The sequence below is a fragment of the Neodiprion virginianus genome, chromosome 2 (assembly GCF_021901495.1).
Source record: "Neodiprion virginianus isolate iyNeoVirg1 chromosome 2, iyNeoVirg1.1, whole genome shotgun sequence".
NCBI classification, from domain to species: domain Eukaryota; kingdom Metazoa; phylum Arthropoda; class Insecta; order Hymenoptera; family Diprionidae; genus Neodiprion; species Neodiprion virginianus.
Window position 1 is genome coordinate 7,057,392 of NC_060878.1, and position 22,431 is coordinate 7,079,822.

The 22,431-nt window shown below is 35.6% G+C and overlaps 3 protein-coding genes across 6 annotated transcripts in view; 2 read left to right on the top strand and 1 right to left on the bottom strand.

Annotated features, from left to right (window-relative positions):
- Window positions 1-5,222: 5,222 nt before the first annotated feature.
- LOC124297711 (prothoracicotropic hormone-like) lies at window positions 5,223-22,375 on the top strand. 2 transcript variants are annotated; one of them, XM_046749018.1, is made up of 4 exons: window positions 5,223-5,305; window positions 5,409-5,681; window positions 6,122-6,291; window positions 22,025-22,375. In XM_046749018.1, exons 1-3 carry the CDS (start codon window positions 5,285-5,287, stop codon window positions 6,287-6,289), a joined length of 462 nt encoding a protein of 153 aa, XP_046604974.1. In that variant the 5' UTR covers window positions 5,223-5,284; the 3' UTR covers window positions 6,290-6,291; window positions 22,025-22,375. The 2 variants fall into 2 exon arrangements, with proteins under 2 accessions (XP_046604974.1, XP_046604973.1); XM_046749017.1 differs by lacking the exon at window positions 22,025-22,375 and having other exon boundaries at window positions 6,122-8,264.
- Window positions 9,079-22,431, bottom strand: part of LOC124297710 (uncharacterized) — a 47,362-nt gene continuing 34,009 nt past the window's right edge. Inside the window, exon 7 of the mRNA XM_046749010.1 lies at window positions 9,079-9,099. The gene's annotated coding sequence lies outside the window, so the exon portion shown is untranslated. The remainder of the gene's footprint in view (window positions 9,100-22,431) is intronic.
- The window catches only part of LOC124297698 (DNA ligase 3), a 78,054-nt gene continuing 75,966 nt past the window's right edge, over window positions 20,344-22,431 (top strand). For 2 of the 3 annotated variants that reach the window (XR_006906661.1, XM_046748981.1), the window contains exon 1: window positions 20,345-20,514. The gene's annotated coding sequence lies outside the window, so the exon portion shown is untranslated. Of the gene's footprint in view, window positions 20,515-22,431 lie in introns of all 3 variants that reach the window. The other variant, XM_046748982.1, reaches the window with a different exon arrangement.

Genomic DNA, 22,431 nt, shown 5'->3' on the forward strand with positions numbered 1-22,431 from the left:
TATTGAATAAAAAAGAAAAATTCTCTTCACACGTGCCACCGATTAGCGAAGTAATAATATATTTCAACGCGCGAATAATTTCAGATCCCACCTTGCGTTTGTAATCGGGGTTACAATGTATCGCGTAACCGAGATTTCGTTCATTTGATATTACGGTTTGTACGGTACGTAACATTTTACACGTATAAGTATGTTTTCCTAATGTAGAAATTACCGGCTTATAATAAAGACGACGTTGAGCGATTACACGTTCCCACGTTTACTTATCGTTGTTAAGGACGAGGGTGTAAAGTTGAAAGGAAACAAGGTACGAAGATCATTTCTTCCCTTCTTCCTTCGCCCGATTCACACGATCAAAGCTGAATCACGAACTCGAGCAGCAAATTATTTTACGGTATTCATCGATCCGGCTACTGGAAAAAGTCTCACCTATAAAGCGAATAATTTGCCCGAGTTTCGTGCGATTTGCGATTTCTCGTCAGATTTTTTTTTTTTATGAATTTAAAAAAAATTTATGTCAATTTTTTTTTTTTTTTTTTCTCTATTGCTTTTTTTACTCGCGTACGGTGGAAAGTGTTCTTTGTATTCAAACGCAAATCACGGTATTTTGTTGTATATTTTTTTAATTTTTTTCACTCATTCACCGATAAAGATTTACACAATAACGATTATTGAGCAATAATTTTTACTGCAAAGCCCTGCGTAGGTATACGTAGGATTGAAGATGAAATTTCATACTAATACACCGAGACAAATTTCATTTGTTACAGTAACTAGAAAAATTGAGTAAAACAGGTATCGTTGAAAAAAAACTGTTACTAGGTATTGATACAGAAGTAAATAAAAGAAAGAATTTTCTCATTCGTGCCTCTTAACGATAAATTGCGAATTATTATTATTATCATTATTATTGTTGTTGTTGTTATTATTATTTATTATTGATTCGGAACTAGCGCCTAAGAATACGCGAATAATTGCAATTATTAAAAAATAACAACAACAATGTCGGTAGTAATAACGATAAATGATAATTTTTTTTTTTCTCTCCGGAGACAGGAAACGACGTGTAGCAAAATTGTCGCCACGTGGATGTTATATCTTTGTAAATTATTTGCAAATTAGACCGAGAGAAGCGAAGTACCTTATACTGCAGAGAAATTACCTTGGGCACGAGACGCACACGTGTCGTGACGGGGGGGATACGCACCTTGGCTGCGGGTGGATTCTAAAAATGTACAACAACGTCGGGAACCTGGGGTGGGAATGTAAAGAAAATAAACAAAAACGACAACAACAACAACAACAACAATAATGATAATCATCTTTCATATCGGTGTACGCGTAGGTAATAAAATCGAGAACGTGCGGTAAAAAGGTTCGTATATGTATAACGGGAGTGTATATATGTAACAAGTATACAATATATATATATATATATATATATATATTTATATATGTGTGTGTGTGTGTGTGCGTTTATACGCGCGTGCATAAATAGTACACAATGGGTAATTCAAGCTCCGGCATGTAGGTCGAGCGAATGAAGAGCCGTGCAGAAGCGTAGCGTTCATACGTAACGTACGTGCACGTATACATAGATGCGTATATATCCTATAATGTACGTGGATGGGGGAGGGGATCAAACCCGGAGCTGAGAGGTGACGGACTGCGAAAAAAGATCCGACGCATCTCGCGTGTGAGAATCGATTTTTTTGAAATTTTATTGAAATTATTACATTTTACAACATACAGCGCGAATTAATTGATAGATTGTTCGTAATTGTAATTGGCGGTGAGAAATATTGAAACGATATTTGGGAATTTTGTATTTTGATAGTTAGTTAGATACTCGTGATCGTATATATTTAGTATTGCAGGTGATGCGTTCGGAAGTTTTTTTTATTGATTGAATCAATGAAATAAAATGTAATATAATGGGGGGGGGGGGTAAATTGTGGTGGAAAACTTTTTGGAACATACGTCGTAGACGAAGGGATAAAAGATTCAATCAAATTTATCGAATATGACGAAAGAAACGTGCGTTGTCGGATTGAAAGTAAAAGGGGCAAAGACAAATTGTTGTTTTGATGAGTCAAAGGAACGGTTTTTTATGTAACGCTGTGTTTGATTTGTCGAGAGGAGAAATCCTTTCTCGAATCTACGAGTTTGCGATGTAATCTAATTCACTTGCCTTTTAAATATACATACGTAAAATTATTGTTGGTACGTACGCGAGGGTGGATCTTAATGGGGTCGTTTTTTAATTTTTAGGCTCGAACGCTTTCAAATCGATTAAAAAGAAATTTACCCGAAAATTCAAGCTCTCCGTATCAACTCTTAATGCAGTTCGATTCGTGATCGGAGTATCTTGTGGATATAACACGGAAACAAACCTGTTCGCTCTTTGAAATTTTGTAAGTCGTTGACGAACGTACCGACAATAATGGAAAATACGTTGTAATATATTTTACGATACAGTCGTTTATTTCGTATCTATACTTGGCGGGATGATAATTTTATAAAAATTAAACTTTGAACGTTGTTTAACACACGAACGATTTCGTTTGCGAATTTTATGCGTCAGAGCTTTTTTGCTCTAGCGTTCGATTCACTACAAAAATATCGACTCACCGTTATTGTCGGTATATTCGTCAACGACTTGTAAAATTTCAAATAGGGAAAAGTCTTTTCCTAAGATACTTCGATCATAAGGCATTGTAGGTATAAAAAATATCCTTCGCCAATGCACGAATGGTCTTAATTTTTTAATATCGGCGTATCGAGTGGGTGTTCAGCTTTGCGTTAAATCCTCGACGTATCGGCCGAAGATTTATACCCTTTGAATCCTGTCTTTTTATCTATGGAAACGCGGTGATTAATACGCGATGTGTCATGCATGACGGATTTAATAAGCCGGTCGGTTATTTTTTGTTTTTCCCCCGAAAATTAAGGTTCAACTATACTTTGGGTGGGGGAATGCAAAGGAAAAACAAAATTATCGTTGTTTGTTGTTTCCGACAGATTTTGCCTTTCATCACCTCTGGTGATATGAGAGAAGTATCGGCTTTGGTCGAAAATAAATTTGTCTAATTTCAACGAATCTCTACGCTTTCAAACCTCTTGAATCCGACAAACAGGTTTATGAATAAAATTTCGGTTCGAATATCTGTTCGACAAAGTCTCGCGATGATCTCGGAATACGGCCCGATAAAAATATTTCAAACCAACAGGATTTTACAAAGAAACGACGAGCATGAAAAATTGCCATGCCACGTTCAATTTGAACTTTCGATTCTACCGGAAGTAAATCGATTTTCAATGTTCTACCGACAAACGCATTTTCCTCTCTTTGTCACTTTTTTTTGAATAAACGATCATGATTTCCTAGTTTACGTTAATGTTTTTTTTTTAATTCTAATATGCTGTTTTTTAGAAATTTGTGAAAACAAGTATGACGAACAAAGTGTTTTTGTTTTTGGCATGTTTTGCATTAAATTGTATATGACGTGGGTACGGGTTCGTTGTTTTTTTCTTTTTTCTTTTTTTTGTACAATCAAACCCGTGTAAATTTTACAGGAGAAAAGGCTAATTATTATATCCTTTGCAAGAATTTCTAAACGACGCGAATACTCGTTTGTCTTTGATATCGGAATTAATTTACTCTGAAAAGCGAAGCTCAGTCCCGATTGTTTACTGCTTTATTGTTAGGGATTTGATCGTGATTTTAATCAACGGTATAATTTGTGTATAAGAAAATCCGTCACCGAAATTGGGATGTGATAATAAATAGTTCAGGTTGTTGGGACAACGGCTTTGAAAGACGGATCGACAAGTAGATTGGTTTATATTTTACAGCTTAAATTTTCCATTCGAAATTGCCTCGATTTTAACTTTGCGCTGCACCGCACGAACGTCGAAGTCGCTTTTGCACCCAGGTACTTGAATTCGTCTTCTTCTTATCTATTTGGCAGTTTTATAGAACAACATTTGTGGCATAGATAATAGAATCACGGGAATTTGTTTCATAAGAAACGGCTTTATAATCAAAAATTTCAGAGGCGATTTCGTGTTTGATGTTTTTTTCATACGGTGCCGATGTGTTTGGAAAATCTATTTACGAACAACTTTTTTGTTACGATTTTTATCAGGATTTCGATGGAGATTCTCTGCGATGGTTTAAAACAAGTTGAACATATCAGAATTGAATAGAAAAATATCAGAGTTGCGTCGTCTTGAATACTCGAATTGTATAAACTTTTTTTCAAATCGTTGATATCTCGGTTAGCGGTGTTCTAATTTTTTTCATTCCTATTTATCATCGAAATGGTGAAGAAGAAGAAGGGGCGTGATTGAAATTCTGATTTTTTTGCTGGCGTAACTTGAAGTTAAGAAATCAAACTTTTTCTCGAAACGTCAAATTTTCAAACGGTCCGAAACCGGACGCTCAAAGTTTCAAAAGGACAAAATGCCAAAAAGGCGTAACTCCGACGAGTTAAAGCTTCGAAAGTTCGAGAAAGAGGAAATTTTTTAATCTGAAACGTCGCAATTCCGGATGATCGAAGATTTTCAGTTCCGTGGATTTCTGGCTCGGTGATATTTCACCGGTTTGATTTTTCTTTATTTTGGATTTACGATATTTTTACGTTCGGAATCCTGGTTATTCTGAATTTGGATTTTTTTGATTTTTTACACCCACTCGTTGAGTAAACTACGCCGTATAAGTATATTTTAATTTCTTCAATTTTACACTATCGAAACTTTACTTTTCGAAACGTTGTCGTTTCTTAAAAGTTTTAATTTCTTTGCATCAAGTTTCGCCAACGAAATAACTCGGAATCGGGCGCTTTCGGACATTTTGAAATTCGTAACTTCAGACCCCGCCCGAAGAAGAAGAAGAATGAGACGGATGGCGGATCATCGAAACCGTCGACGCGTTGCCCATAATCCATTGTTCGGCTAGTTTGGAAACCTGATGAAGCATTGTTACGAAAATAGAGGCATAAAGAGAAAAGTGGCATTCTCGTATATCTCGGAAGACTTTGATATGCAATATCGAGTATCAATGGATTCTTTGTACCACCGTTACTTGCGTCTCAGCCATCGATGACGTATTTCTGATTCCATTTTTTTTTTTTTTTTTGGGTTTTTTGTTTTCTTTTGGTTTTTTTTTCTCACCACCCGCAACCCACGTTTCATTCGGTTTATTGCGTATAAAAGAAGCCGCCCGGCACATGCCTGTTCACTTTGTCTCCCGACAACTCAGCCAAGGAGCATCATCATCAGGATGGCGATGATCATTTTTTCGGTAAGTTGGCCACTCTTCGCTAATTCGCACAACGACGCACTTACCCGTATACGTAACCGGATCTTGGTCTCACATCCGAAATCTCAAACCGAAATCACATCAGGTTCCCGCCCTGCTTGTTCTCGCTATGGGAGTGGCCACCTTTGACCCTTTGGTCAACATGGCGAGCATGCCGGATGACGAGTTGGAGGAAATGCGGGAGGCGAGCTTGTTTCCGGCTCGTCGTATTCGGGTCCCTTCTTGCTGCGAGTCCGACCGCGACTACATGAACCTCGGAGAACACAGCCATCCCCGTATTCTCGTTAACAACACTTGCCGAAGAAAATTGTGCCCCGATGGGTTCAACCAGTGCGAGGAGCTCTACTACACCATCAATGTTAGTCGGAATACGGTTTGGAAAGGATTCGTTTCATTTGCCGTCTTACGTGGTCGGAGAAGTGTTGTACATTTTTAACAATTTTTTTCTTTTTTCTCCTTTTAAATAAGTATTTAACCTTTTTTTTTTATGAATCGAGGGAAAAAATTCATCGATTTCAATTCGTCCGGCACCGAGTCGACGTGAGATTTGTACGCGCGTGATTTGTCGAAAGATTTCACGTGTAGTGAAGAGATTTTCACGGACTTCGTGTGTTTTCTGTGTGTTACCGATTTTATGGTTTTGCGATTTGTCCGGAGAATCGATCATCGAGATGCTATTTAAATATCGATGAGTTTTGTTTTTTTCTTCTCTTGTCCTTACATCGATCGAACGATGAACAATTTTTTCTTTCGCAGTATTTATTGAGAAAAAATTGTCTTTGAACTCGGTATTCGCAGGTTACGGTGTTCAGAGATATCGAGGATCTCCCGGGCCAGAATTCACGCTCAAAATCTATTCGATGCCCGAAGGTGTGGCACCATGAAGAAATGAAATTGTCCGCCGCCTGCGTACCTGTTCAAGTATGGACGCAATCTAAGGATAAACGGATTATCGAACGATATTAAATGTACACTATTTAATTTATGAAAATTGGAACTTGACCCGTTACCAAATGTAGGCAACTACTCTGTGTGCTTGAAAACTTTTTCCACTCCACTCCTTTTATTTTTAACGGGCTTCAAGGGATTCTTGTCGAATCTTCGTCGTGAAAGCGTAAAATCGATATATTGTTGTTGTTATCATTATTTTATACCGTACGTTGCCGTATCTGTACAACTATCAGGATCGGAGTCGAGTATTTTCACGGTTAGAATATCAGTAATATATTTTTGCCTTGAAAAGAAATTTTCTTTTTTGCTATCGCACCCGCGTAACACGTTTGTATTAGAAATTTGAATAATATTGTAGCAAAAAAAAAGAAATAAAAAATAAAAAATATCCCAAAGTTATCCAATATCAGCCGGAAAAATGTCCGCGCGGTTTTGAAAGGAAGAGACGGGACGTATCCTTAATTCGATCGCGGGAGTAAACTAATAATATTCAAGTCTCTGGAACTTGATATTTCTAGAGATTTATTTTCCCTAGAAAGTTTTTCGCCGTCGCGACTCGCCTTGACTTGATTGAGGCTTAGATAAGTTTTCGCCTGTGGTAACCTTTTCCCTTTCCTTTTCTTTTTCTTATTTTTTTCTTCTCTTGCCCCCCCCCCCACCCTTCCCATCTTTCCCATCTCATCCCGTCACTGCGCCGAATCGGATTACAGGATCAACCGCGATTTTAGCTCCTCTCTCTGTATCGTTTCGTCACTCTGCAACTGCCAATTTGTAACGTATTGGAAAGAAGGACCAAGTTGCTGTATTTTTTTCATTTATTTATTTATTTTTTTTTCTTTATACGTTATCGTATACAGGTGATGTAGTTGAAAGCACGCCCAGATTTAAGATATATTATACGCCGAACGACAATTGTTTTAATTTGCAACCACGTTAAAAAAAAAAAGATTGCGATGGTTTTCAATTTCTGCACTGCGAGTATATTTTCTTGATTTAACGAGATTCCGGGATATGGTGAAAATTACTTGATGCACGAGTATGTTGAAAGATGGTGGATTATTTTTAGATGAACTCCACCTGCGTCGAGTTTTTCTTCATTGCTGCGAAGACTTTTCTTCCCGGCAAAACCAATCGCAATATTTTTTTTCTGTTTCTTGTGTACATTCATTGCGATTTCGGAGACATCGGAAATGAGGGGAAATTTGTTTCCTCTCTTGCAAAATTTTGTACCTACAGGGTCGGTCCCATTTTAACTCAAAGTTGTTGGGTATCGACGGGATGACCCAACTATGATCTTTAATTCGACATTGATCTTAATTTTTAAGGTTATCCGTAGGAAAACTTGTGTTTTTCAAATGAAAACCACTATTTTTAACCTCGGGTTAATTTGAAGGTCAGGTTCGCAATTTTTTTTTTTAGTCACTCAGCTGCGTAAGTTAAAATTTGACACCCTGTATGATAAGCTGTGAGAAATTTTTGGCAAATACTGTAATAAACATTAATTCAATCCAGAAGCTAGATTTTTTTCTATAGCTTAATTAACCGGTTTCCCATATTTCAAGTCCACTTGCTGTTTCAGTGAGAATTTCCACTTCGAAAGGTTAAATTCTTGTTTTGCCTATTTTAATACTGAAATTTGTTGGTTTTTTGGCTTCGCGATTAGCGGTGTTGATTTAAGGGTGAAAGAAGAAACGCGAACCATTTGTCTCTGTATTACACATATATATATATAACGGAGAATCAATGACGAAATTTGGAATAAGGTTCGGATGAAATATGATACACGTCAAGTTGGAGGTGAAAAGAAAAGAGAGCGTAACAATTTTATAACGGTAAGAAATAATCTTGTTGTTGTTAGCCTTTGGCACCCGAAACTCGTTAATTTCTGCTACGTAAAACGATTGAATTGAATCGTCCAATTTGCTCGATCAAGGGAAAAGAAAAGCTTCTTCTCTTATCCTTTTGAAGACGAAAAAATATTTGAAAAATATCAAAACACTTGAACGCCGTTGCAAATTTTTTAGGTAAAAGCCTTTGTGTATAAAAAGTACCTATATATTAGACTATATTAAAAAAATCGTCTTTTTATTTGAAAATTCAAGTTGAAAATATTGTTCGAAATGACGTAAAAAAGATGCTGTCCAAGTTTCAGCTGTTAATATTGATTAGTTATTCAAGGTCCTTTGCTTGTCCTTTGATCTTGAATAACTTTTGAAAGGGTAGATTTATCGTAAAACGATAAGAGACATAGTTTTTTTTTTTTTTTTTTTTTTTGTAGAGCTTTCGATTCCTTGCGAAAACACGTTTTGTTCTCGTCGTTACGCCGACGCGTCGACGAGTTAAAAAATTTCAAATTGTGGGAAAAGAAAAATTTACCCATGTCGTTCGTATAAGTGGGAAATGGAAAATCGCCGCGCTTATAAAATATACAGAGTTCTTTTCATCGATTAAGTTTTATTGCTAAGTTGCAAGTGGGCACAAGACGCAGGGCTCAACTTCTCAATAAAGACTTTCCGAGCCTGAGTGCATTTGTAATTGATTTTTACCGTCTCCCGTATATACAACCTACCTTCCATTTCATTTCCAGCTCTCCTCGCAACTGATCTTTAATCAGAGATGTTTTACGATGTTGAATTCTTTCTCTTTATGGGATTTTCTACCTGGTTAACACTAATTGCGAATTGTCCTCCTGTTCTATCTCGACAACTTTCAAATTACTAGCTATGTACGCATAGTATATACAATATATATATATATATATATATATATATATATATATATATATATATATATATATATATATATATATATATATATATATATATCAGGGTGTATGTATATGTATAGGTAGGATAGTACACGTGTATACGATGTAATGACATATCTGTGTCACGGTTTGATAGGTTTTTCCGTTCTTTATTCTTTAATCAACTAAACAAAACTGAAAATTTATTGAATCTTGAAAGAAGAGGAAAAAGATAGCTTCTTCTGGTAAATAAAATCATTCGTATCCTCATCCGATGTGACGGACATGTTATACAAAGAATTGGAATTCAGGAAAAACCGATGAAATTCACATATACAATAAATATATTATACACAGTACTGATGTAATAAAAATACGATTTAATTCCCAATTTTTGATAAGAATGAAATTCTATGGAAGAATTGTTGATGTTTTTTTTTTTTTTTGGTCTTATTTCTTTCGGTGAATTATATCACAATTTTATTGCTGCAGTAATTTTTCGGTTTTTCGTGCTTCGGGGTTCGTCTAAAAAATGAAGAAACACGTTGCCAGGCTGCCAAAATTTTGTTTAAACCGAAATCTTTTTCACTGATACGTTACCGGAATTTGACTCGCGCAAAGAATTTCAATACGAGACTATAAAAATCGAATGCAAGCATCTTTTTATCACGGTTTTAAATCGGCTATAAACGCAGACTTGATCACAATAGTTTGGAATTTCAAAATTGATGGATCGAAATCGATACTGATTGTAGTGACATTTTTAATTTTACAATCTTTGGTATGGATTTTTAATCAGCGATCCCAAAAAGTTCACGAAATGAGATCAAGAATAGGATCACCATTTCGAATGTATGAATCTTAGACTCAGATTCGTAATAAGAAGAAAGCACCGAATTTGCAGAGCTTTTTGCACATGTTTTCAATTGAAATTGCGCATGTAAAAAAAAATTTTTGCAACATCCCAATATTTCCATTTGGAAATCACGTTTACGACGATGAATTCTCGTATTTGTTTGGTATTTTTCTGTCAAACGCGTCATTCGTCTTTTTTTTTTTTTGTTTCAAATGAGAAAACCGAAATTTCTAACAACTTTTCTGAATTTCGATTAATTTCCCGACGAGGCGAAATTTTTGAATTTCGAAATTGCGCCGAAGAAATTGGTGCAAATTTGAAAAAATCACCTCTCGGATCTTTTGGATATCTAATTTTGGGCAAATGTGGTGAAACGGGTTCGAAAACGTGAAACCGGTTGACTCGAAACCGCGTGGCGAGTCTCAAGAGTTGATTTCGAATAGCGCAAAGACCGCAAACGAGGAATCCTGTCGCCTGGGACGTTTCGAGAACGGGGGTTTACGGTAGGTTTGCAAACTTGCGTACCTCTGCCTACTACCTTAATGGATTCCCCTGTCCGGAGTTGGCCGAGACTCGACACGTCCTTGTTATTATCGATGGAAAACGATATAGACGCGTAATACACATCCAATGACCGCGTCGTGTACCATACGCGTGGTTACGGGGTGTCGATTTAAGGATGAACTCGCCAACCCCGTATCGTCTCGATCAAAACTTACAACGAGATGCTTGCTGTATTTTCTTGCAACCGTTGCGAAAATTTAACGCTCGTGCAACGATAAAACGACGTTGAAGCCTTGTTTAACTAAAAAAGTAAGCTAAACCGAAGAAACCGATTTTGCGTTGCAATTATCAAAAAAGGATCGACGACAACGCAAAATGGTTGGGCGTACCTCGTTTTTCCCAATTCCAACAATATTCGAACAGTTTTTTTTTCAACGATACCCGTTTTACTCAATTTTTCTAGTTACTGTAAGAAATGAAATTTTTCTCAGTGTAGAAATGGAGAAAAATAAAATAGATTTAAATAAGGGATAGAAATGTTGACAACGTTTTAACGAAAGTTTTGGTAATTGACACAGCTCGATCATTTTTCAAAAAAGATGTATAATTTGATTTTTTTTTGCTGACAAAGCATCCTTGCGCCGTGGCCAATGTTTCGTAAAGAAACGAATGATTGAAAAAGAAATGTCACTTGCGAGCTTTTCTCACATTTCTCTACAAATTTTCACCGATGTTGTCCACGCCAATGACAATGAACGCAAATAAGATACGAACAATTAGAGAAAAGTTACTTTAATCGTAGATCGGTAAAAAAAAGAAGTGTCCATTTTTTTCAACAACTTTTTTTTCTCACCTCCGGACGTTACAAAAGTTATCGATGAGGTAAAATAAAAAAAAAAAATGGTACCTGTTTACCTTTTTTTTTTTTTTTTTAAAATCAAGCGGGTTTCCCTGGTTTCCTAACTTTTGATCAAGACGATACCACCCCCCCCATTTATCCTCAAGTCTCTGGTTAATCGCGCAAGCATCTTACACTCACTTCGGCTGATCGTGCGTTACACATCCCCCGGAACGCGGTTACGGCACGGGATCAAGTTTGATCTAGACTTCGTGTACCGACCAACGCCTTGAGTGCTTTCAAAAATACGGCCATGATTTTCCACCAACGATTTTCATCGAATATTATCACCTATGATCTCAAAATCTCACCCTAACGATGATTGATTGTTCCCGTGGAAACCGATGAGGTGTGAAAAAAAAAACAAAAAAAACGAGAAACGTTTCTCGAACTCACTTAAAGCTGCGTCAGGTTGATTCATGGGTAGGCTTTAATTGCAAAGTTTTAGGAAAGAATTCGGAAAATCGTAGAATGAAAGAAAAATTTCATTGTTTTCGATGATTTTCACAGATAGATCAATAATTTCTTGGGTTCAAATCGCTCCCAAAGAATTGATCCAACAAATTCGTACCAACAATGAGAAGATCATTGCGCAATAATCGATTTGTTAAATATTTTATATTTGTATTTATTAGTTAGAAAAAGTAATCAGTATAGACGAATACGTTGGATAACTAATGACCCGAAAATATTCATTGAAAAAAATGTTATACTTTTCTTTATACATTTTACCGTACACTTTTTTTTTATCCTCCCCAAAGAATGTTGAAAATCGATTTAAAAACTTTGAGAAAATATAATCACGCATACTTATAAGGTTTACTATCGAACCGTTGTCATCACGATGAAAAGTTTCGGAAAATTGATGGATGGCTGCTAGAAAAATATGTATTTATACACTGCGAAACTTGAGCGCAATTACGAATTTTATCCTTTTTTTTTTTCTCACAGTTTTAAAAGATATTACTCAGGGGAGAAAAAAATAACAGATTGAAATTCAACGTCGTTCGAAGTGTTTGTCAATTCGTGAAGTTACTCGAATCAACTTCCCGCAACTTTAACCGATCCGAGATGTCTAACACGGTTTATAATTCACGCTCGCCCCAAATTTTGATATTCATCTTAAAATTCGACGGGGATTCAAGGGGAAAACTCGACGAGCTCGAGACTGTTGGCTAATAGAATACGAACCGCGAAATTTCAGACCCGCGATCAATCGACCGTGACAAACGAGATCGGAGAAGATTGCTCGATTCTTCAATTTCTGCGTAACCTGCCACAGCCAATAATATTACACCTAACGTGAAAAATGAATGATCGGAATTTACGTGGCGATGATTGTTCGGCGCGTAGCTAAGAAAAATTCAACATCTTAAACGATTCAACCCCTTTGAGACGCAACTTTCGTAACGAGATAGCGTTTGAATTTCAATAATTGAAGATGGCGAAGCCGATATGCCGGAGGAGATTTTTAAATTTTTTATCAAACACGGTGAAAAAACTTTATGCAGGGATTTTTGGGGTCGCTGATTGGTTTCGCCGTACCGGACTCTCAAAATCTGATCTCAGATTCGTAATCAGCGATTCCAAAAATACCTGGACAGAGTTTTAATCTCCGGATTCGTTCGAATTTGACATTTTTTGAACGAGAATGAAAATGTATACCAAATGGGTGGTAAGAATTTTTACCACTACGACTGAAAGGGTTAATTCGCCGGAGCGAAATTCAGCCGCGATGAATAAAACCGCGAAAATACTTAGTCGGCAAGTTCATCCACTCAGCTTTTTCGCTGAAAGTCGATCTTGCACACACATACGTACAGTTTGGCATTAGCGAGTGCCGGGATATCACTCGATTTGACCGAGTCATTTTAACGGCACGGCATTAGCGATGAAAGGTGATCGTGAGTCTGGGTTATATCTTTGAGGTCTCTGGGTAATGACCGACGATTCCCTCGGTGAATCTTGTTCGTTAGTCTCTTCTGACGTCAGTTTTTACGCTTTTTCTTTTTCTTTTCTCTCTTTTCACATTAATTTTTCTTACCTGCACGCATGTATATACATGGTCTACACATGTCGCCGTACAATTCGAAGCCTCGGACCCAATTGAGGTTGGGCAAGCGGGTCCTTCGGGAAAAAAAAAAATAAAAAGAAAAAAAAATCAAAGAACCAAAAATTTGAAACAAAACACCGGTATCATTTAGTCACCGCTGTGATGGAATAACCTGTACAACCTCATTTACGATTTTTTATTTTTCACCGAAAAAAGGATAAATTTTAGCGAATACTCGAGAATATGGATTTTTTTTTTTTTTTTTTTTTTTCACCATTTGAAACTGATTTGACATTTTCGACCGTGAATTGTTTTTTTTTTTTTCAAACCCCCGTACGAGGACCACCCTTGACGTACATCGTACGCACGGTATCTGAATGAAGAGGAAAAATATAGGTCGAAAACAGTCGTGCGGAAAGTGGGATTCGTATGCAGCTGTGTAACGGAATACTCTTGAATCATACGTACATGTCTTGGAAACATATCCCGTGACGTATTTTTTTTTTTATTATTATGCAACGCCTCGCTTTATAACGGAGCTTATGGAAAAAAAAAATATTGAGTTACCGACAGGCGATATATTTTCAAGATGAAAAGAAACCGATACAACTTTCCGCTTACGCGATTATTGTTATTATTGTTGTTGTTGTTGGTGCTTTTCTTTCTTTTTTTTTCTTTTTTGTCACGCGCACGGTTGTAACGCCGATTTTTGACAAACAGCTAAGCGGACTCGGAAAGTTTATAAACCGTCACACGACGACGACTCGTGTGACAATAATTTATAAATACTCAATCGAGTGGATGGCCTGTAATGATCGCATATCATTGCCTGCCAGTCGTTTCGCGTGTGTTATGATTATTATTTTTATGTCGTTGTAAAGCGATTTTCTCGCAATCGACTTAACACACGCGCTGCGATGCATCTAATCGTCGTGTAAATTGACGACTCGAGTTTAAACGAGGTGCAAGTGGAGCCGGATTGTATAATACGGATGCACCGTATTGTTAATATTCTGTTTATTTGCCAAGGTCGCAGAGATGCGAATTGATGAAGGAAAATCACACGGCAATTCGAGCGATCTACAGCTGATGCGTAATTATGTTATACGATACTTTACGATGCGGATTTTTGAAGTGAGTTTTCGAATTCGGTTTTTTACGTAATACTGGGTCGATGAAACGTTGTAACAAGGAAGGTGATTGATAATTTCGAAATACCCATTTACTCTGATTGTAAAATCATGCTTGTTTTTATTCGATCGCTTGTTTTTCCGAATTCAGGGTGTTTTTTTTTTTTATTTGTTATAAATAACAGTCAATCGGTTACAATTAATAACAAAACATCTGGAATCAAAAAAGGTAAGTCAAAACGACGAATATTCAATTTTACTCATAGTAGTTGTAATAGAAAAATTATACCCGATCGAATCAAAATAAATATGATTTTATAATTAGGACAGATTGGTATTTCGAAATTGGCAAGCACTTTTCATGTTACAAAATTTTGCTGACATAACCTCGTGTTTTTGTTACTGAAAACTGTGCTTTTGGGAGAAACTAAAAAAAAAAAAAAGAAACAATCGTATTAGAATAAAACTATTCGTATGTAAAATATTCTAATATCAATGCTGTTGTACTAAACTTTGTTTCTAACGTAATCGGTTGAAAGTTTTCATGCTACGCACAAAAAGTGACTGTTTCTTGATGCGGAAAAAATACACCAATTAACGCTGAAGCACAAACATTTTTTTAATAACAATATCGATTTGCAGTTTAGTGAAAAATATTTATAAAATTAAGATCGAAGAAGTTTAGTGGAGCTGTGAATTTTATTTCTGTAATACAGTTATCGCGGATTATCACCTGCACGAAGAAAATTGAAACTCGTGCAACAAATTCGAAAAAGAAATGAAATAATTAACTACGTTTTATCGATGCTCAACAGTCGGAAGAGATGTCGAGTTTTTATTGTCCGTAGAATAATTACCAAAAATATTTTGTTTCTAAGCTCTCATTTTGTCCGGCAGTATATGTATAAGTAGACTCCTTAGAAATGAAACGTGTAGTATAATTTTTCTATAAAGTTAATATTTTCCTTAATCAAGCATCAGTTTATTTTGTGTAATTAAAATATAACGGTTTTGTATTTCACCTGCGTTTAACGGTGAACTAACCAGTCGAGGAAAAAAATTAAATCCCTTAGGATATTTGATCTATGAGGTTGAATTTCGTATCGTTAATGAATAACGATGGATTTTTAGTGGAAAAAAAAAAACGAGTATTCCACAACTTTGGAATTACGTTACAGTCGGTAAATCGTAATAAAATGAAAGATGTTCGCACTTTCAAAATTCATTTCCGTACAAATCATTCCAAAGTTGAGAAACAGTGATTTGTGTTCAATTTTTCGTTATATTGACGTCAGAATTCTCGAAGAATTGTAAATTCGATTATTTCAAGGGTTAACATCACTGTAAAAACTTTTTTTTCTGGTCGGAAGAAAAGATAACGAGATAATAATATTTTCAGGAAATTATTGGGCATATATTTAAGTATAATACAAAAAATTACTATCAACAAATATTCGATAATTCAAGGGGATTTTCGACAAGTCAATTTAAAAATTATTTATTATCCAATGATTGCCATTTTTTCTGTTAAAAATTTAACCTCTTTTATTGAGATACTCACCAGTCACACAAAAATCAATAACTTTAAAGTTCCCTACGTGTTTCTCTATGGCTATAAACATTTAGATTGAGTAATTTTTTTTTTTTTTTTTTCCTCCACATTCAAACTTACATCAGTCAAACTACGTGAAATTCGAACGAAGAGTTTCAAAGAAAAAGAAAGAACTTTGTTCGTTCATTCGGTGAACAATAAATAAATAAATCTAACCTCAGGTACGAAAATATGCGTTCGCGTCTGAGATTTTTAATATCGAGTCCAATGTCCAAATTGAAAATGGCGGATGCCATGATCATAATCGTCAAGACGCTAGGAACAGGTGTTATTTGCGGCGTTTGTAATCCATTTGCTTGCCCTGAATTTAGCCGGATAATAGATCGTACATCCGGTTTTGATAGGACTTATCTCTCCCGGCCAATTGATTGCCCTCGCCAAAAAGCTTTACAGGCACTATCTGACCGCGTATAAGCACTTCTCGTATGTTTACCAAACCCCTTCGCTTTAATCCCGCGGTTGAAAAGCACTTGTCGATGGTTAATACCGAGTCTTGCGTCAATTGATTGCTCGGCCCTCTCCCAGCTATGCGTATGAAAACCTGGAAAATCGGAAAAACTCGGGGAATCTCGAAAATTAGACTGAAATTCTCAGTCTGTCGAAGAAATAAACTCGTTCTTAAAAAAAACTACCGTCGATATTAAGAGAAGAAAAAAAAAAAAAAAAAAAAATGAAGAAGAAAGAAAGAGAAAAAAAGAAGTAAGATTGCACTCAAAATTTTGTTTCTTTGCACCGCTTCATACATTCCATGTATATCACTTCTTTTCTTTTTTTTTTTTAATGAAAATCGCAGGCTATTGTAAATAAAAGGTTACTGAAAAAATCAGGGAACTTCAGATTCCAAAAAGCGTAGGAACCGTGTTAAATATGGCGCTCAGTTTTTTCTCTTTTTCCCCGGTTTTATCGTCGATACATAATTGCGGTCACGTGGCGGGTGTAATTATCAGAGTAACGATTTAACTGAATTTTATTGTTGGTTGAACTTGGCTCTGTTTTTCTCATAAATTCTATATAATCGATTTTCGATACGTTGTATAAAGAAAAATTAAATTTTTCTCTTCATACGTACGGTGCAGCTGTGCTCGGAATTCCTCTTATATTACTGATTTTATCTGATCGTTGATGCTGAACGTTGTTTGAAACGGGAAAAAAAAAACCGATGCGCAGGAAAAAAAAAAGAACAAACATCATTGATAATCGATGAAAAATTCTATTCATATTATTCGCGCATTTCAAACGAAGAATACTTTCATTTTGCTTTGTGCTTTTCAAAACTCGTATGCAAACTTTTTGTTCATTTTTAGCGCCGTTGTTTGACCGTGTGAACAATTAAAGAGAAGGAAGAAATACCAACTAAGAATAAATAAATCGGATACAAGTGTGCTTAGAATAAAAAAATTTAAAAAAACAAAAATAATCTCACAATTATCAATTTTTTGTTTTCGTATGAAAGTACTTACACGACGAATCACGCAATCGCAATTTTTATCCCAATTTTTCGACCCAGCTTGTCTGAAGTACGATTTAAAGACTTGGAAAGAAAAAAAAAAAGCTGTAAAAATTTAGAAAAGACTTGTAAAATATTAGAAAATTTTTGAAACCCATTAGAAGAGCTTTCATGTTTATTCTTGTGTCAAAAATGAAGTCCGAGATTATAATTTTTTTTCTTTTTTTCCTTCAAATCTTTCTTATTTATCTTTTGACGTTGTGACATTTCCATCTTCTAATACGTGTTAAAAACTTTGTTACATTTTATGAGAGTGTTTGAATTATGGCTCGGATACGCTGGGTCGAAATATTGAGTAAAAAAATTGCGATAGCGTTTTTCGTCGCGTACTTTGATAGAAAAAAATATTATAAAGCAAATTCGAAACATCGACTCAGAATCTTGATTGACGCGTCATGGAATGCCTCGTGTATTATATATATCCACGTAAATTCGTGTGTTTACAAGTAAAATAAGGTAACACCAAGGAGAAAAAAATGACAGAAACATCATTGATCGACTATAATCCGATCGGTAGCTTTTGTACAGGGAAATAAAATGGGAGGAATAAGAAGGAAAAAAAGAAACGGGGGAAAAAAAAAAAAAATGTTCCATTTTAACGGCAGGCCAACTCCGACTGCCTCTCGTCCTCGTTCTCAATCAGCCGTCTCATCATCGTCCGTCTTCTCAAAAGACGGAGCAACACCTCGAACGCCTGACGGAAAAGGGTCTGCTGCGGGTTGCAGCCCAACCCGATAATCGATATCCTTCCTTTCACAAATAATATTGTGTGAAAAGTCGGCCTCCTAATTCCAATTCAATTCATACCTCTGTCGACTTTCATCCTTGTCACTTTTCTCTTAACGCAAATTTTATTGTACACTTTAAAAAAAATTCAAACATCCATTTAAAGTAAAATTTACGCTTCGCAAAAAAAAAAAAAAAGCTCATGCACATTTTTTTTTATGAGACCGGTAGATACGCTGTAATATTCAAAAAAGGTGAAATTATGGGTAACTCAACTTTTGACAGGCTGTAACTTTGACACAGTTAGTTTTGCGAAATTTTGACAAGAGACCTTTTTTTGTAGAGCATTCAATTTCCTGCAAAAATTTTTTTTACGACGCTTCGTTAGCTAGTTACAAAAAACTAGAAGAAGCAAACAACATTTATCCTACGCTATTCTTGTGGAAAATCGAAAAGTGTGATATTAAGCTTTTCTCACTCTTGAAATTTTTCCCACCGTAAATTTAGTTGGCAGCACTGTCAGACTCCATGCAAAATTCGATGCTGCGCTTCGAAATTCATGAAAGCTTCGTTTTTCGGGGTGTTATATTATTGGTAAAATATGACCATTTAGGAGAAAAAGCTTCGAACGGAGATTCGAATCAATGGAAAGAGTTGGTAAATATTAGCATAAACGCAAGTTTGTCGTTATCTTCGGGGCAGAGAAATCGATTCTTTGATATTACAACCATACGTTGAAGTTTTCTTTCAAGTCGTACGAGCAAAAACATTTCACAGAGTGGCGGAATTCTTAAATTATTCACAGGGGTGAAATTTTTATCGAAGAATACTTTCTTTCTTCTGCGTTTTCTTTTTTTTTGTTTTCAACAGTCGCGTAGATAAATAAAAGCACAACGTTAGTTTTACTCTCTGTGAACGCGGTAGTAAACGAGATCGAGAGAAGCCTAAGCGAGGGCAGTAAATGGACTAGCAGTGCACTCAGCTTCCGTTAACGAAATCAACCCGTACCAAAGCTCGACGAAAAGCTCGAGCTTGCAGAGCCTCGGCGTTGTTCGTGGACGGTGCATGGCTTTAATTTTTTAGTCATACTTATTTTACAGCTATTTTTTTTTTTGTAGGTTCAGAGAACTTTTCAACATTTTTCTTTGTGGATTTTTGCTATTTTTTTATTGCTTACTAAAATAGGTTTTCAATGTTCGAGAGTTATTGTTGCGATTCAATGTGAATTATTATTGTTAGAAACAAGTTGATTAAAAAAAAAATCGTGAAAATCGAAGGAATAATTCATTTCCGAGAAAGTTGCCCATCTACACGTAAACTTGTTGTACATAAATTATAAGTTTTTGGAGTCGCTGATTACAGATCTGAAATTCGATTTTGACTTGAAATCTTGACGCAATCTTTAAAACTACTATATCGTTTCGATATTGCGGCTACATTTTTGAATTTAGATGTCAAAATTTGTTTATACATTTTTTTTTCAACAATTTTTTGTGCACAATCGTATAATATTAAAAAGAAAAAAAAAAAAACGTTTCACATTTGGGTTACAAGCTCGTACCCGAAACGGTGTTTTTAATAAATTAATAAAAGTAAAATAATTTTTTATCCGTCACAAGTTGGACAAGACAATAGTTTCAGAGTCGTTCGCTACTTATACCCGCGATGCCGCCATTTTGTTATTAATTTCAATAAAAAAAAAAAATTCCAAAACATTGTTGAAACTATAAATAATAAAGTCCATAAATTGAAATTGCTTTCAGAGTTTTCATTTTAATAAAAGTAAAAATCCTGAAAATAGGTATGAATTTAGACCCTTCAATCCGTATCCCCCCCCCCGATCGTGTCTCGACTCTCCAACGGGGTGTTAACATTTTCGCCAAACGCCTCGCAGTAGGTATACATTATCGATCGAGCGCAGCACGAGTTCCGAATTAATCGACGGAGGCAGCGGCACGTTACGAGGTAAGCTCACCGACTGGAAGCACGTCGTGTCGCAGCCAGTAAGACTGTTTCCCGATTCATCCGGTCGGTAAGGTAGCGTCTGTAACAATAACAAAAGCCGAGAGTGCGATCGCGTGTAATGTGACATCTCGTCAGAACGTTTTGTGAATTCAGTGAACTGGCTGGATGCGGGATTATAGTTTACGACGTCGTCCAAGTTGACGAAAGACGGGCGGAAGAATCGAGACGAGATAACGGCGGAGGGTGAGTCGCAAGCTTCGTATTTACGCGTTGTTTCGCCGCGCTCGAGGTTAGGTTTACATTTTCGGAGTTTGTTTCGAGTTTTCGTTAGCTGCGTAGACTCGGCGTTGTTTGTGATGCAGAATTAACCCGATCTTACTACACTTGCTTCTTTATCACTGCTGCGGTTGTTTGAATCGTTATCTCGTTAATGATTGCGTGTCGTGCCGCAATCACACCGGATGAAAGGTCTTTCCGTCTCACTGTTTTCGAACGTAACCACGCAACGTTTGACGAACGGTCCGTAATTTGTGGATGTTTTTTTTCTTTTTTTTTCCGCTGCACTCGTGCCGCGCGATTGATGGTTAGTCGTTTGCTGCATTACCGATATTCTTGTTGTTTGCAAGATGGTGAAACGAAAACAATTGCATTATCAATAGGTACTAGTTGCATCGTTATTGACACATCTCTGTAATTTTGTTTTTTAAATTTATTTATTTTTTATGCGTCTGTCAGTTTACTTCAAACATTAAACTTGACAACCTTCCACCAATCAAATTTTCTTTTTTTTTTTTTTTTTTATAGAAAACTGATACCGATATTTGCATTGAAGTTTACTATCTTACCGTCACTCGATATCATCACCCATCAACTCACCTCGTTTTATTGAAGGAATTACCGCATCGAGGCAAGTTTTTAAGCCTGAGCTTGTTGAGAGTTGTTTCAAAACTTCTACGACAGATGATATTAACTAACAATAAATCGTGGAAAAATTGATGAACAGAAAGAACGAGGAGTCAGCCGTATATTCTTGTTACATAATTTATTGTTGCTTTCATATAGAATTACATTTATACATGCTATATAGATGATTCTGTTTCAGTTACACTAAAATATCTAATATTTGGTATATATTTTTATACATGTATATATATATTCATATATTTATATATATATTTATACTAATATTGTGTTATATAGTCACTGTATATGTAGTTACTTAAAACTTTTATCTCTTGAATTCTCTTTTGTTTGTTTGTTTGTTTTTTTTTTTTTTTTTTTTTTTTTGTTTCTCTTCTACCTGAAACGCATTTAAGGGCGATTACAGACGAACGTGTTTAACATCGGATCGAAGTGTCAGAGTGTACTTTATACAGCGTTAATTAACTAATCGATGCGTGTGGATACACAGACAAAGATAATCAATAATTTTTAAACAGGTACGGTATTCGTATATAAGTTAAAGCTTTGCTCGAAGTGAGAAAACCAAAAATACATTACACGTTACGTATAATTTTCTCGATTATTATACCCGTGTGTGATTAGGTATTGGTTACCTTATGTAATAATTTGTTTTGTTTTTTTTTTTTTTCTTTTTCTTTTGTTGATTAAAAAAATATACAATATATATGTATAGGAAATATTTTTAAACTAAAGTAGTATAATTTAACGGAAATTGTGAAAAAAAAAAAAAAATATTCAAGCAATCTACGTATTGGTTAAATTAAGTGAAATGAATACGAAGTAACAAAAGTTAAATAAATAAAGATTTTAATAAGGTAAAAACAATGAATAATAACTTATGTGTCGGTAAATAATAGTAATCGAATGCGAAGGGTGCAGACGGTCACTCATACTGAACGCGATTACAAAATATAAATTTTATTCATCTCATTTTCTACGTAACAGAAATTTTGAAGAAATGTGTTACATTCGTTTCTTGAATGAACGATTCAATCTCGCGTCGCTTTTGGCATTTTGTTTATAATTTTGCGGATCACTTCTATAGACGTGCGGAAAGTGTAAGAAACGTCGCGGCATTCAATTTTTTTTTTTTAATTTTTTTGTATGATCGGACGATACGTGCTGAAGCCACACTGTCTTTACAGTACCGGAAGTTTCGTCCTTCGTTTTTCGAATTCTCAGTTCTTTCGTAGGTTG

What these genes read in the sequence shown, in the direction of transcription:
- LOC124297711 (XM_046749018.1), top strand. Translation starts at nt 5,285, where the DNA reads ATGGCGATGATCATTTTTTCG. An exon ending in TGGCGATGATCATTTTTTCG is followed by an intron (nt 5,306 to 5,408) that starts GTAAGTTGGCCA and finishes AAATCACATCAG; the next exon opens with GTTCCCGCCCTGCTTGTTCT. An exon ending in AGCTCTACTACACCATCAAT is followed by an intron (nt 5,682 to 6,121) that starts GTTAGTCGGAAT and finishes CGGTATTCGCAG; the next exon opens with GTTACGGTGTTCAGAGATAT.